We start from the raw sequence: 15,772 nt of genomic DNA, 5'->3' as shown, positions 1-15,772 counted from the left end.
CATATGAGCAAATGTTTATAGAGATGAGTTAATGCAGGAACGGGGATAGACATGTTTAATTTCTGTTTTGTGTTATTATCATTATTATTATTATTATTTAGGTATTTTTAATAATTATTATTTTTTATAGTGGCATAATGCATATATCATTGTACAAATTAATGAAACCACAGCGTACACAATACGGTATTTCATGCCCATATTTCATATTATATGATAATACTAATCACACTTTTGTCATTTTGTCAATAAGTCCAATTCTTTTCAGAAATAAAAGGTATTATTTTATTTCGGGTGTTTTATTTTGACATTTTCCTCTTCAAGTTTCCTGTTCCTTTTTCCTCTCAGGAGCTTCACCAAATGAATGTCTGTGTAACAGACTTCAGGTGAGGGAGCCTATCAGCTTGCACGTTTTATTTTGCTGCGTCAGCAGCGTCAGCAGCGTCAGCAGCGCTGGTATATAACGGCGCGTCACGTCACTGACCGGTACTCCTTTACAGGACCTACAGCTGCGTGTATCAGAGCGAGCCTGAGAGCGAGCATTTTTTGCTAGCTACCGAGCGACCCCATCTGATATACACGGATATTTTCACTCGATTTTCTAAAGCCTTTCCACCTTCCAACGACTTGTGCACCTTTATCCCTTCACCTGGACCTTTGGGACACACAGTGAGTAACAGCTTTAATGCTAACTGCAGTGTTTTTATGTGCTACCTCCAATGAGTGACCGAGTGAAGAGCTAATGAAGCTAATGCAAGCTAGGTGTGCTAGCTTTAGGTGTGCTCCTTTAGCAGGCACTTAGAGTGGTTGGTGGTTTTGTATGGACTTAAAAGCTCGATTTTATTCTTGTTTTAAAATTGAGCTCGAATTGAAAAGTGTTCATAGCAGTGGCCTACACCGTTAACTGTTAGGCATGAAGTCAGAGTTTTTGAAATTGCAGCTTCAAAGGCTACTAGGCCTGCTGCATGCTGTAGCTTCAGAGCTGAATTTGAAACGATATGGTGGTTTTGTATTAAAGGAAAGCATGATTGTGATTCTTGTTGTTTTAAAATTGAACTGAATTGAAAAGTGTTAACAATGCGCTACATATTACAGACAGAACAGTTAGGCATGTGACAGTGCTGTATTTTTGAAAAATGGCTTTCAAGCATTAAAGCTACCTACAGCGAGGCTGCAGTGTAACGGTTTCATGTATTTTCTGTGAATTTGGTATGACATGGTGGTTTTGTATAGACTTTAAAGCGTGATTTTATTCTTGTTTTATAATTGAACTCGAATTGAAAAGTGTTCAAAGCAGTGGCCTTAACCGTTAGGCATGACGTCAGAGTTTTTGAAAAATGCGCGAAGGCTTCAAAGGCTTATGGGCCTGCTGCAGGTGCAGAGCTGAATTTAAAACGACATGGTGGTTTTGTATTAAAGGAAAGCATGATTGTGATTCTTGTTTTAAAGTTGAACTGAATTAAAGTGTAAACAATGCACTACATTTAGACTTTTTTTTTTTTTTTTTTTTTTTTTTTTAAATAAATGCAATGCGCTACATATTACAGACAGAACCGTTAGACGTGACGTCAGCGCTCATGACGCCGTAGCTTCAAAGGCTGCCGGGCTTGCAGTTTAACAGCTGAATTTGAAACGACATGGTGGTTTTGTATTAAAGTAAAGCATGATTGTGATTATTCTTTTGAAATTGAACTGAATTGAAAAGTTAATAACAATGCACTACATATTAAAGATAGATCCGTTAGGCATGTGGCGTCAGCGCTGTGTTTTTGAAAATGGCTTTCAAGCTTTAAAGCTACCTACAGCAAGGCTGCATTGTGACAGTTTCATGTATTTTCAGTGAATTTGGAATGACATGGTGGTTTTATATTAAGTAAAGCATGATGCGATTCTTGTTTCAAGCCTTAATTAAAAGTGAACCTGTTAGTTAAAAGCAGTGAGTCCTATTACACACCATGTAGAATTGTGAATGAGCTTATTTAAATAATTCGTTTTTTTTATAACAAACATATATATATATTAAATTGCATACTGTGTATTATTTTACTAGATTATGATTTATTTATTTTCCCCCCCAAAAAAAAAAAAATTTTTTTTTTTTTTTTTTTTTTTTTTTTAATACAATGCGCTACATATGACAGACAGAACCGTTAGACATGGCGCCGAAGCTTCAAAGGCTACCTAGCTTACAGCTTGCTGCAGGTTTAACAGCTGAATTTGAAACGACATGGTGGCTTTGTATTAAAGTAAAGCATGATTGTGATTCTGTTTTAAAATTGAACTGAATTGGAAAGTGTTAACAATGCGCTACATATTACAGACAGAACCGTGAGACGTGGCGTCAGCACTGTTTTTGAAAATGGCTTTCAAGCTTTAAAGCTACCTACAGCAAGGCTGCATTGTGACAGTTTCATGTATTTTCAGTGAATTTGGAATGTCATGGTGGTTTTATATTAAGTAAAGCATGATGCGATTCTTGTTTCAAGCCTTAATTAAAAGTGAACCTGTTAGTTAAAAGCAGTGAGTCCTATTACACACCATGTAGAACTGTGAATGAGCTTATTTACATAATTCGTTTTTTTATAACAAACATATATATATATTAAATTGCATACTGTGTATTATTTTACTAGATTATGATTTATTTATTTTCCCAAAAAAAAAAAAAAAAAAATTATTATTTTTTTTTTAATACAATGCGCTACATATGACAGACAGAACCGTGAGACATGTGGCGTCTTTCTTTGTAAAGAAAGCTGAACCAATATAAATGTACTTGTATACTGGTGTGTATATTGTGTCTGTGCACTTGTGTAGAAGAGTATTTTATATATATTTTTGGACATTTATTCTGAAGTTTATGTGTAGTAAGCTTGGCTTCTCAACAAGTCTAAATTAATTGTCCTTTTGTGTTTGTGCAGTCTGACAGGAGACCGTCCCATCTTTCTTCCACAGAGCAGCAGGACTTGGTGCGAAGCACGGTTAGTTACCGGTTTTATTAAATATGTTTTTTGTGTAGTGATGGATACATTTTAAAAAGATACTAGCTGGATACACTATTTTAAATGCTGTGATTGATTTATTGTGCTTCTGTTTTTGTGTTCACACGTGTTAAGATGCCTCGTGGTAAGTCCTATCGCCGCTCTCTGGCAGCCAAGAAGCGAATGGCAGAGCAGCGAAGCGCTGGCGTTGAACGCTTCAACGCCAGTCCCTATGGCTCCAGCAATGCCAGTGCACGTGAGTAGTCAACCATATCTAGAGGTTTTTGTTGCTTTTCTCCTGTGTCATTTAAAGTCATTTTAGAGCAATACAACATTGAACTGTTAATGATGTATGACGTTTTTACTTTAAATTTGTTGAATTTGTTTGTCTTTATGAATAGGGCATGGTACTGGGTACCGCCATCCCGTGCAGAAATGGCCAGTTTCGTCGCTGTCCGGGAAGCAGCACAAACTGGTGTTTATGCCCGAGTCTCCTGACAAGAAGGTAATATTAGATGTAATTTATGTATATATTTACCACAGCTGTTAATATATTAAATTGCAATGAAGCTAAAACGTAATTTCTGTATGCTATCCCAGTTTGTTCTTCTTGTGGGTGATTCCCACCTTCGTGCCATCGCCGACCGGCACGTGTCCATGCCAGAGGGAAGGTTTTCCTTTGGCATCATGTCTACACCCGGGGGCGCTGCTCATGATTTGAGGGCTGAGCTTGTGCACGCTCACGTCCCTCGAACTCCTGATGCAGTTTGTCTTCTGGCCCCATCCAACAACCTCACACATTCCAGGACCATCTCAGATGCTGGTGCCGACTTCACCGAGCTTCTGAATGCTGCCTGCAATCGGTGGTCCAACGTAAGCTTTAAGTTTAAATTTAAAAGTATGAATGTTTTTAAAAAAAAAAAAAAATAATAATTGTATGGATCTGCAAATATATATACACTTTGTTATATTCCTTTCAGGTTGTAGTGGTGGATTTCCCCCCCCGCTTCAACTGCGACCAGCAGTACCAAGAACTGCTGCGCCAGGAATTCCATAGGGTTTGTGTCCGCTTGGGTATGTGACCTCTGAAATACAATTTTGTTTAATATTTGACATTATGTGAAAGTACAATTACTTATGGTTATTATATGATTTCCATTTTTAAGGTGTGCGGTATTTTCCAACGGCATGTCACTTTCCGTTGGAGAACACAGACCTGTGGGCTAGAGATGGCGTAAGTATAACATGTAATTTTGATGTGAGGTGTTCAGTTTATTGAACAAGTGTTTAAAATTCAATTTATTTTTATATATTACAGATTCACCTGTCAGAACCTGAGGGCATGAGCGTGCTATCACAGCTGATGTGGCAGGCTGTTTACGTTGTAAGTTATGTTATAAATATATCTGTTTGGATTAGATTAAAAAAAAACAAAGATTACATTTTATTTTTTGTATTTTTCAAATTGTGTGCATTTTTTACATGTTTTTTGTAATGTGTAATTCTTAAGGAACTTTTTTGAAACTGACGTGCTTTGTCAAAATGTTTTTTTATCTCATCATTAGACACTTGACACAGTGCCACAACCCCCCGCTGTGAAAGCACCCCTCAGACCACTAGCACCATGCATCAAGCCAAAACTTGTTGTGAAGGGTGAGGACACTCCACCACGTCCTCCGGTGAACCCCTTCGTGTGGCGCACTGTTCAAAGGGGCAAAGAGGTAATGCCCTGTCATTGTGGGGTTAAGATGTTAAAATATGTCTGCGAAACACAACTATTGTACTTAACACAAACTATGCTTTCTTTTGTTACAGGGGAACTCATCAGGGGAGCCTGGCCGGTCCTCTGGTGTGCTTCCTCAGAGAAGGAAGGTACAGAAGCAGGTTTGTGATGTTTTCTTCATGTTTATAATTGTAGGTAGATTGGGAGGGAGTAGTCAGCTGCTGTGCTCAAAGCAGGCATATACTACATGGTTTGAAGGAATTATGTCATTAAAAATGCACTCACTTAGCCTTTGAATCATTTCAGTGTTTATAGATAACTGTATCTGTTTAGAGTTGAGTTCAACAAGTGTCTGCGCTCTATAATTTCACAGGTGGTGAAGGAGTGTACCATCCCGCTAAACCCAGTCTGGTTTAGCTTTGCCCTGTTGGATGAGATGGACAAGCTTGTGCCATCTCATCTCCCTGGTACCGCGGTTCCAGAGGGCAAGCAGGTAATAATCATGGAATCTCAAAAACAGTCCAAACTGCTTTTAACGTGTAAATGCAATATGTCAACAATACATTTGATTTGTTTTTCATTAGAAGGCCTTTGTGGAGCGCAGGAGGAGTGCTGCCTCCAAGAGGAGTCGGTCCGACCGGCAGGTAAGGGTTATGTTTTTAGGTATTTATTTTTCCACACACACAATACTTTGACTCTAAATGTCTGATGTATAGGTTTGAGTTGTATCCATGGTAATGCCATTTCCTAGGTAGTGTTTGCTAAACAGCAGAAAAACACTTGATTCATGCATGTATGTTTTCTAGGCGGAGGCAGTACCTAGCGTGGTGGTTGTGAAGGCGAGGGTCACTTCTACCACGTTCATGCGGGAGACGGCGGAGGCGGAGGTTTGTGGATTTATTTTGTTCAAGTTATTTATCATATGTGATATTTTCTGATAATTCAAGGTTTTCAGATTGAAGCAGTTGGTCTCTGACATTTGCTAATCACCTGCCTGCTTTTGTGTTTTAAGCTTTAAAAGTAAGAATTTGATTTTTATTTCATCAAGTGTGTTTGAGGTTATATTTTTGTTGTCCTTGCCCTTCATTCACTTGTTTTGTTTTCATCAGGAGGCGGTTCCGAGTGTTGTGGGAGCGTCCCCCGAGTCCCCTGTCCAGTCCCCTGACCAGGCTGCGCCGGTGGAGGGTCCTGCCCGCCCCCATCGCACTCAAAGGCCCGTCAAAGGTCAGAGTGTTGCAGCTCCAGTTTGCATGTGTTCTGAGCAGTTGCCCCCACCTTTAGTTTCAGGCAGTAGTTTTGTAGGTCAGTACTCTGACGTGAATACTTTGCTCACTTGTAGTGCTGTGGCTGCAATCAAACACACGATTGCACCTGTGTGTACATGGCGTGGCAGGGACATAGACGAGGTCAGGTCAGAAGGGACTAAGTTGGTGGAGTTTCTGGTTGAGGAGAGTAAGAAGGTTCCAGCAGGAGAAAGGGAGTTATGTACGCTTATTGAGAAGCACACAGTCTTTGGAGGGAAGTGGAACGTTGACATTGGTAGGCCAGAGTACTTTGTAGTGAAGCCACCAGGGGAGGACACACTTGTGTCTGAGAAGCTGCAGGATCTGTTGTTGAGGGATGGCATGTGTCTTTTTGGTGTTGATGGTCTTGCTACTGCAGTGATACAACACAAAGATTACATTGTTGTTGTTGACTGCAGCACACGTGATGCCAGTGGTTCTGATCCTAGCTGCAGCAGATCTGTGGCTGTGTTTAACACATGCCTGAACGACCTGATGTTTCACATCAGGGGTCTGCAGAAGTCTTTCAACGCACAGGCGTATGTTGTTGCCAGCATGTCTGTGAAGCCGCTTGATGTTGGACTCGGTGTTGAGACTGTTTCAGAGGTTGCAGACAGTGATGGTGACATGCAAGTTACAGGTGAGGTTCAGGAGAGCAGCTCAGTCAGGTCTGCATGTCATGTGAGATCAGTGCAGGGAACTTTTCATCAGGGAGATGATCAGTTTGAGTTTGGAGGATTTCAGTGTATGGCCATAAGCCTCGTTGGAATGGCGAAACACACAACTGACAGTGTGTTTTCATGGCAGTCCAAGACCTTGGATGATGTTGTCGTGTCAGGGGACAAGTTGTATGCCTCTTTAAGGAAGAACAACTTGATCAGTGATAAAGTATCACTCTTTCTTTGTGTTCCTGATTTGCCCAAACAGCATGTGGTTGATGGGCAGAGCTTTGACTTTGAGTATGGTGACTTTGTAAGTGGACTGGTAGGTGTGGATGATGGTCCCACTATTGAGCTAGGTGTACATGTGAGCTTGAAAAGGGGATTGACGGACATGTTCACACAGTACGACACATGTCTGTTGACAGTGCAGGGTAGCACTTGTGCTATCGTTCATCAGGGTGGACGGTATGCAGTGGTTGATTCCCATGCTCGTAGTGCTGAGGGAATGTTGCATGGTAACGGGAGGAGTGTTGTTGTGTATTTCAGTTGCATTGATCAGGTCTATGATCACATATGCAAGTTGTCCCGCATGTTGCCAGTAGGTGTCAAGCAGTTTGAGATAGCTGGTGTTCGTGTGTCTCTCCCAGGGTTAGTTGTTGACAGTGATAAGTCATTAGGACAGTCACTAACTGTAGAAAGCAGAAAGAGCGTGTTTGGAAGCAGTGTCTCTGAGGTGTCCAGTGGTCAGCCAGCAGTCAGCTGTAGCAGCAGTGTGAGGGCAGAGAAGCGCAAGAGGTCAGCAGGATGTTTTCTGTCAAAGAAGTGGAAGAGGAGTGATGATACAGATGTTGTGTTTGTTAGTGATGTGGCTAGTAAAGGACTGCAGTTTAATCCTCTTCGTAGGGAAGTTTCAGAAGCGTTGTGTAAACAGTTGAACGTGGAGTCAGAGATAGTTGATGCTGTATCTTCAGAGGTTGGTCAGTTAGGAGTGCCGTGTAAAAACGAGAGTATACAGGGTGACGGTAATTGTTTCTTTCGAGCAGTTAGTCAGGCTGTGAGTGGTACTCAGAAGAATCATAGGAAAGTTAGACTTGCAGTTGTGAAGCAGATGGAAAGTAATGTGGCTAAGTACAAGAGTCTTTTGAGGAGTGAGTTTTCTTCTGTGGCAGAGTACCTTAGGGAGTCAAAAATGCAGTATGTTGGCAGATGGGCTACAGAGGTAGAGATTCAAGCAGCAGCAGATTGTTTAGGTGTGAGTATATTTACATATCATCAGGGTCGCTGGCTTGAATATAGTTGTAGGAATAGACAGTTTTCAAATCAGGGAGTTTATTTAGAACATTGTAATGACAATCATTATGAGACTGTTGTTTGTGTTCAACAGCCTCTCATTCAGGGTTGTTATGGCTACTGCAGAGCCGACGAGTCTTGTAAGACGGGTTTCAATATTAGACAGCGTAAAGGGAAAGAGAGTGCTTGTTTGGGAGCTTCGATTTCCGCTGCAAGTTTAGACGTAGAGCATGTAGAAGGTGTTACAAAACAGCCCCAGCATAGTACATTATCAAAGTATTTCAAAAGGAAGAGGAAATTAGATGAGAAAAGGAAATGCCAGGAATTTATGTATAGTCAGAAAAGAAAAGACAGTAAAAAAATTGGATACCAGGCAAATGTGGTGCATAGGGAGAAAGTAAAAAGAAGTAGTGTAGAAAGAAGTAAACTTAAATACCAAGAAAATGTGGTGCATAGGGAGAAAGTAAAAAGAAGTAGTGTAGAAAGAAGTAAACTTAAATACCAAGAAAATGTGGTGCATAGGGAGAAAGTAAAAAGAAGTAGTGTAGAAAGAAGTAAACTTAAATACCAAGAAAATGTGGTGCATAGGGAGAAAGTAAAAAGAAGTAGTGTAGAAAGAAGTAAACTTAAATACCAAGAAAATTTGGTGCATAGGGAGAAAGTAAAAAGAAGTAATCTAGAAAGAAGTAAACTTAAATACCAAGAAAATTTGGTGCATAGGGAGAAAGTAAAAAGAAGTAATCTAGAAAGAAGTAAACTTAAATACCAAGAAAATTTGGTGCATAGGGAGAAAGTAAAAAGAAGTAGTGTAGAAAGAAGTAAACTTAAATACCAAGAAAATTTGGTGCATAGGGAGAAAGTAAAAAGAAGTAGTGTAGAAAGAAGTAAACTTAAATACCAAGAAAATTTGGTGCATAGGGAGAAAGTAAAAAGAAGTAGTGTAGAAAGAAGTAAACTTAAATACCAAGAAAATTTGGTGCATAGGGAGAAAGTAAAAAGAAGTAATCTAGAAAGAATTAAATTCAAATACCAGAGTAATGTCACTGTCCAAGAGAAAGTTAAGAGAAGCAGTAAATTAAAATATCGAGAGAATGTTTTGCATAGGGAGAGAGTCAAAAGAATAAGTAAACACAAGTATCGGTTAGATAAGTTGCATAGACAGCGTGTGAAAGCCATGAGTATAAGGAAGTACCATGGTAATGCAGAGCATAGAGAGAGTGTTGCAGCAGGTAACAGAGTGAGGAGGCAGAATCAGAAAGAAAAGGCAAAACAGTTTGATTTTGTGATGGGACAGTTTCTAAAGAAAGTAGAGGATGGTCCAGATTTTGTTTGTTGTGTCTGCCATAGATTGTTGTTTAAACATCAGGTTTTAAGTTGTAGAAAAGAAGATTACAACAAACAGAGAGGAGTAGCTTTGATCGCAGATAAATGTTTGTCAGAAGATTATTTGCATAAATGTAGTCCGGACTGTGAAGTGACTTGTAAGTTGTTAGATTCACCGAGAGGTCAGATGTGGATCTGCTACACCTGTCATGTAAAGATTAATAAAGGTGAAGTCCCACCTGAAAGTGCAGTTAATAATTTGGGACTTAATCCCATTCCTCCAGAGTTGGCGTGTTTGAATAGCTTGGAGCAACATTTGATAGCTTTGCACATTCCATTTATGAAGATGTTGGCGTTGCCTAAAGGTGGGCAAAATGGTGTTCATGGACCGGTGACGTGTGTTCCTGCTAACATTGTGCAGACAGACAATTTGCTGCCCCGTTCCAATATGGAAGGGTCATTGTTGAGGGTGAAATTAAAGCGTAAGTTGACTTACAAAGGCCACTATGAGTATCAGTTTGTTGATACGATGAAGGTTAGGAAAGCTTTGGTTTACTTAAAGAGGACCAATGTGTTGTATGAAGATGTTGAATTTAATGAACAGTGGCTTAATGAGTTTTGTAGGGAAGAAGAGGAAGTTTTGGCAGAGGTTAGTGTTCCTAATGTAGAGAGTTCAGATGCAGCTACAGATGAAGCAGAGGATGAGCAGCTGCATGACAGACAGCAGCACTGTATGTTTCAGGACACGTGTCTCATGCCTGTTGATTTAGGTCAGGAAGCACTGGATCAGTATTTTGATGATACATTGAATTTGGCTCCGGCAGAAGGAAATAGTCCTGTTAGGTTGTTGTGCGATGAGGCAAATGAAGCTAAATCTTTCCCGGTATTGTTTCCACAGGGTGGTAATACATTTCACGAGAGTAGACAGCACAGGTTGACTTTGTCACGTTATTTGAATAACCGTATTTTACACGCAGATGGTCGGTTTGCTCGGAATGTAGAGTATATCTTCTTTGCCCAGTACATGTCCGAGTTAGAGCAGGTAGTGTCTAAAGTGTCTATAGCCTTACGGAAAGGGAAAGGAGGTCATCAGTCTCAAAGAGTAGGGGAGGATTTGTTGAGAGATGAAGAGTCCTTGAAGCAGTTGTTGGAGTTTGATGATGGCTTTCGTTTCTTAAAACCTATTAGAGGTACTCCAGCATTTTGGCAGGGAGCTCAGAAAGATCTTTTGGCTTGTGTTAGGCAGCTAGGTGTTCCTACGTGGTTTTGTTCTTTTTCATCTGCTGATATGCGATGGAAAAACCTGTTGAATAGTATTTTGAAACAGGAGGGTAGGACACAGACATTTGAAGAGTTAGAGTGGGCAGATAGGTGTGAGTTGTTGCGCAGAAATCCCGTCACAGCAGCCAGATCTTTTGATTTCCGTTGGCATTGTTTTCTCAGGGAGGTTCTGATGTCTCCAGCTGAGCCAATAGGTAAGATCAAGGATTACTTTCATAGGGTAGAGTTTCAGCAGCGTGGCTCACCGCACATTCATAGTTTGTTTTGGATTGAGAATGCCCCAAAGATTGATAAAGATTCGGATGAGGAAGTTGTTGCATTCATTGATAAATATGTAACATGTGAGCTACCGTCAGAGGATGAGGAGCTGTTAGATATTGTGAAGTCGGTGCAGCAGCATTCAAAGCGACATTCCAAAACTTGTAAGAAGAATAAAACAGTTTGTCGTTTTAATTTTCCCAGGCCAGCTTCAGGTAGGACTTTTATCGCTCGTGGTAAAAGTTTAGAAGATTTAAAGAAGTGCAAGTGTCAGGTAGAGAAGACGGGTAGTTCAGCTGTGTGTACATGCAAAAGTCAGGTTGATAAGGACAGTGAGAAAAGGATGAGGGACCATGCGGCAAAGATTTTGGAAGCAGTGAAGAAGGCTCTTTCTGATGAGAATAGAAGCTTTGGTTGTTTGGACGAGTTGTTTGACAGTTTAGGGATCACTCAGAGAGCTTTTGAGAGAGCGTATAAGCTCTTTAGTCGGAACACGCATGTCGTGTTGAAAAGAGAGGTTAATGAAGTTTGGGTGAATCAGTTCAGTAAGCCACTTTTGAAATGCTGGAATGCCAATATGGACATCCAGTATGTTGTTGATGCATATGCATGTGTGGTTTACATTGTCTCCTATATTTCAAAGGCAGAGAGGGAGATTGGACTGTTGTTAGGGAACGCTCAGAGAGAAGCAGCTAAGGATAAAAATCTTAGTGCCAAGGATGCTCTGAAGAATCTAGGCAGTGTCTATCTTCACAACAGAGATGTGTCGAGTCAGGAAGCGGTGTACAGGTTGGTACCCAGCATGCACCTGAAGGAGTGTTCTAGGAAGGTTGTGTTTGTCCCAACAGGGGAAAATGTTGTGAAGATGAGTCTGCCTTTAAATGTGTTAAAACAAAAGGCAGCGTCATCACAGGGTCTTACTTCAGAAGACATGTGGATGACTAGTTTAGTGGATCGCTATAGGAACAGGCCAGATGATAGCGAGTTTGATGACATGTGTTTGGCAACTTTTGCGTCAGAATATCGTGTTCTGAGCAAAAATGAGAAGAGTCAGAATAGGGTGAAACTGAAGAAAGATTTTGGTTTTGTCTCAAAAAGAACACGTTCACAACCTGCTGTTGTTCGCTACGCGCGCTTTTCTGAGACAAAAAATCCAGAATCTTTCTTTCAGAGCATTTTGCAGTTGTTTCTTCCCCATCGTGTTGATGTGCAGCTTAAACCTCCAAACAGTGAGACTTTTGAGGATTTTTACATGAATGGTCATGTGAGGTTTAGTGATAGATCCAGGCATTCGGTCAAGTCAGTTGTGGATTTGAACAGGAGCAGATTTGAAATGGAAGCTGATAAATTGGATGATATCCAGCACGAAGTTGACAGTAACGTTGTGTTAGAGGATGCCTGGTGTGAGCTGTGTCCAGAGCAGGAACTGGAGCGTTTACAGTGTCTGCAGGAGCAGAATGAGGCAGAGCAGGTAGTAGAGGAGCATGTCGAAAACATTCCAGATTTGGCAGTTAGCAGTAAGGACGTTTCCCGTGTAGAGAAAAGAAGTAATGTTTTGAGCAGAAGTGATGGTTTGGCTTTGGTTAGGTCTCTGAATGAGACACAGTTGTCTGTTTTCTATCAGATTCGTCAGTGGTGTTTGGACAGGGTTGACGGGAAAAAGCCAGGTCCCCTGCACGTGTTTGTAACCGGCGGGGCTGGTACCGGTAAGAGCCATCTGATTAGGGCTATTCAGTACGAGGCTATGAGGTTGTTGTCACCGGCATGTCGTCATCCGGACAACACCTGTGTTTTGTTGACTGCTCCTACAGGGATTGCTGCATACAATCTGCATGCAGCAACTATTCACAGCACGTTTAGCATTGGAGTGGATGTACGCTTACCGTACACTCCTCTGGGTGAAGAGAAGATCAACTCTCTGCGTGCTAAGTTGTGTGATCTGCAGATTTTGATCATTGATGAAATCTCCATGGTAGATCACAGGTTGTTGGCTTATATTCATGGTAGATTGAGGCAGATCAAACAGACTGGTGACTTTGCTCCGTTTGGTAACGTGAGTGTGATTGCAGTGGGAGATTTTTTCCAGTTGCCTCCCGTTAAAGGGAAGCCACTGTATGTTGATGATCAGGGTGTGAACTTGTGGTCCAGTCTGTTTAAGGTTGTTGAACTAACAACAGTTGTTAGGCAACAGGATTCAGTCTTTGCAGAGTTGTTGAACAGGGTCAGAACTCGGTCTAAAGAGACTCCAATGCTGCTCAGTGACATTAGGACGCTGCAGCGTTGTGAAACCGGTGAAGTCAGCTCAGCTTTACACATTTTTCCGACAAACAGACAAGTAAATGAGCATAACATTCAGGAGCTATTCAGGACTTGTCCTGAATATGTTGAGATAGAGGCACAGGATTATGTAAATAGTAAAAAAACAGGCAAGTTAGAGTTGATTAGTGGACATCACAGCAGAACGTATAACACATCTTTAGAGGAAACACTTCCCTTGGGGATAGATGCCCGTGTTATGCTCTGTAAGAATGTCGATGTTTTGGATGGTCTGGTTAATGGTGTATGCGGTATTGTTACCCACATTGTGCCGGCTAGTGAAGGTAGATTTCCAAAGAAGGTGTTTGTAAAGTTTGATGACCATCAGGTTGGTGCTCAGAGGAGGAAACAATCTGTTGGTGTTTCCAGTGATTTGGTTGGCTCTACGGGTATTGACCCAGAGGAAGAGAGGGTGACGAACAAAGGTGGATTGCGAAGACAATTTCCACTTAAACTAGCTTGGGCGTGTACAGTGCATAAAGTGCAGGGCTTGACAGTAGACAGTGCTGTAGTGTGTCTTAAGAGAGTTTTCACTGCAGGACAGGCGTATGTGGCCTTAAGCCGTGTTAGGAGTCTGTCTGGCTTGATCATTCAAGACTTTAGAGAGAAGGTCATTTACTGTAAGGATGATATCAAGGATGCAGTGAAGAGTATGCCTCCATTCTTGATTGATGTCATACCCCAGCACACATCAAATACACCTACATTCTCTGTGTTTTTGATGAACGTGCAAAGTTTGAGTCTACATGTGTCAGATTTAGCTTTGTGCACACAGCATTTGCAGCCTAACTGTATTGCTGTAACAGAAACATGGTTACCCACTGATTCTGTTTTTGAAAATGTTAAGATCGATGGTTACAGTTTCCAGAACTGTCCTCGGAGTGAAGCGTACACAAGTAATCACCCAGCTTTGGTATCATTGCAAGCCCAACAACATGGTGGTGTTGGCATGTTTAGTGCAGACAATGTGGCATTTGACATAATCAAAGTGCCACATGTGAATTTGGAGTGTTTGGTTTACAAGTTTGTCGGTTTTAACATACTAGTCGCGGTCATTTATCGACCGCCCTCCTATCCCATGTGTTTGTTTAAGGTGAATCTGAGCAAGTTGCTTGATTGGCTTAACCCACAAGGTAACACTATTGCTGTCATGGGAGATTTCAATGATGACATTTTGAAGTCATCTTCAATCTGCAGTTTTGTCGCAGAGAGGGGGTTTGTTCAGCTAGTGACACAACCCACCACAGAGAGAGGCACACTTATTGACCATGTGTATGTGAAAACAACACAGTACGAGGTACAGTCAGTAGTGTGGCCTACTTATTTTAGTGATCATGAGGGGATTCTTTGTTGTTTTAACAGCAAATGTGTTGAAAGTGATGAGGTAGAGTAGTTTAGACTTCTGAGGACTGCAGGTTTTTGGTGAAATTGTGAGCTTTTTGGTAGGTTTAACTTTTATTGGTAGGTCTAACTGTTATGGTTGGCTCATTTGTGGGTTTGCATGGAATAGTCTGCATGTTTAGGGGCAAAAAAAAAACAAAATACAAAAAAAATTTGCATGCCTTGTTGTCTGTTATAGTGTGATAATGTTGTGTTTAGTGCTAAGGAGAAAAAAAAAAAAACATTTGCATGCCTTTTCTCTTTTTGTCTGTTTATAGTGTTATTTGTTTAGTGCTAAGGAAAAAAAAAAAAAAATTTGCATGCCTTTTCTCTTTTGTCTGTTTATAGTGTGTTATTTGTTTAGTGCTAAGGAAAAAAAAAACAAAAAAAAACATTTGCATGCCTTTTCTCTTGTCTGTTTATAGTGTGTTATTTGTTTAGTGCTAAGGAAAAAAAAAAAAAAAACAAACAAAAAAAAATTTGCATGCCTTTTCTCTTTTGTCTGTTTATAGTGTGTTATTTGTTTAGTGCTAAGGAAAAAAAAAAAAAAAAAAAAAACATTTGCATGCCTTTTCTCTTGTCTGTTTATAGTGTGTTATTTGTTTAGTGCTAAGGAAAAAAAAAAAAAACATTTGCATGCCTTTTCTCTTTTTGTCTGTTTATAGTGTGTTATTTGTTTAGTGCTAAGGAAAAAAAACAAAAAAAAACATTAGCATGCCTTTTCTCTTTGTCTGTTTATAGTGTTATTTGTTTAGTGCTAAGGAAAAAAAAAAAAAAATTTGCATGCCTTTTCTCTTTTTGTCTGTTTATAGTGTTATTTGTTTAGTGCTAAGGAAAAAAAAAAAAAAAAAACATTAGCATGCCTTTTCTCTTTGTCTGTTTATAGTGTTATTTGTTTAGTGCTAAGGAAAAAAAAAAAAAAATTTGCATGCCTTTTCTCTTTTGTCTGTTTATAGTGTGATAATGTTATTTGTTTAGTGCTAAGGAAAAAAACAAACATTTGCATGCCTTTTCTCTTTCTGTCTGTTTATAGTGTGATAATGTTATTTGTTAAGTGCTAAGGAAAAACAAAAAACCCCAAAAACATTAGCATGCCTTCGCTTTTTGTCTGTTTATAGTGTGATAATGTTATTTGTTAAGTGCTAAGGAAAAACAAAAAAAAACAAAAAAACATTTGCATGCCTTTTCTCTTTTTGTCTGTTATAGTGTGATAACGTTTTATGATAGCATAGTATAAAGAGGTTTCGTTTCCTGCATTACAACAGCTTTGTAGGT

General features: G+C 40.1%; 1 protein-coding gene across 4 annotated transcripts; it reads left to right on the top strand.

Moving 5' to 3' along the window:
- Positions 1-330: 330 nt before the first annotated feature.
- Positions 331-14,940, top strand: LOC117811513. Of its 4 annotated transcripts, none has more exons than XM_034681839.1 (15): positions 331-669; positions 2,922-2,981; positions 3,117-3,237; positions 3,383-3,486; positions 3,582-3,854; positions 3,962-4,055; positions 4,148-4,215; positions 4,300-4,365; positions 4,547-4,702; positions 4,797-4,865; positions 5,078-5,197; positions 5,289-5,348; positions 5,511-5,591; positions 5,814-8,321; positions 8,520-14,940. In XM_034681839.1, the coding sequence occupies exons 3-15, from the start codon at positions 3,117-3,119 to the stop codon at positions 14,508-14,510; spliced, it is 9,711 nt and encodes a 3,236-aa protein (XP_034537730.1). In that variant the 5' UTR covers positions 331-669; positions 2,922-2,981; the 3' UTR covers positions 14,511-14,940. The 4 variants fall into 4 exon arrangements, with proteins under 4 accessions (XP_034537730.1, XP_034537729.1, XP_034537728.1 ...); XM_034681838.1 differs by having other exon boundaries at positions 8,388-14,940; XM_034681840.1 differs by having other exon boundaries at positions 382-669; positions 5,814-5,928; positions 14,697-14,710.
- Positions 14,941-15,772: the final 832 nt, after the last annotated feature.

Source organism: Notolabrus celidotus, chromosome 4 (genome assembly GCF_009762535.1).
Source record: "Notolabrus celidotus isolate fNotCel1 chromosome 4, fNotCel1.pri, whole genome shotgun sequence".
Taxonomy (NCBI): domain Eukaryota; kingdom Metazoa; phylum Chordata; class Actinopteri; order Labriformes; family Labridae; genus Notolabrus; species Notolabrus celidotus.
This window is presented reverse-complemented; position numbering and strand designations above follow the sequence as displayed.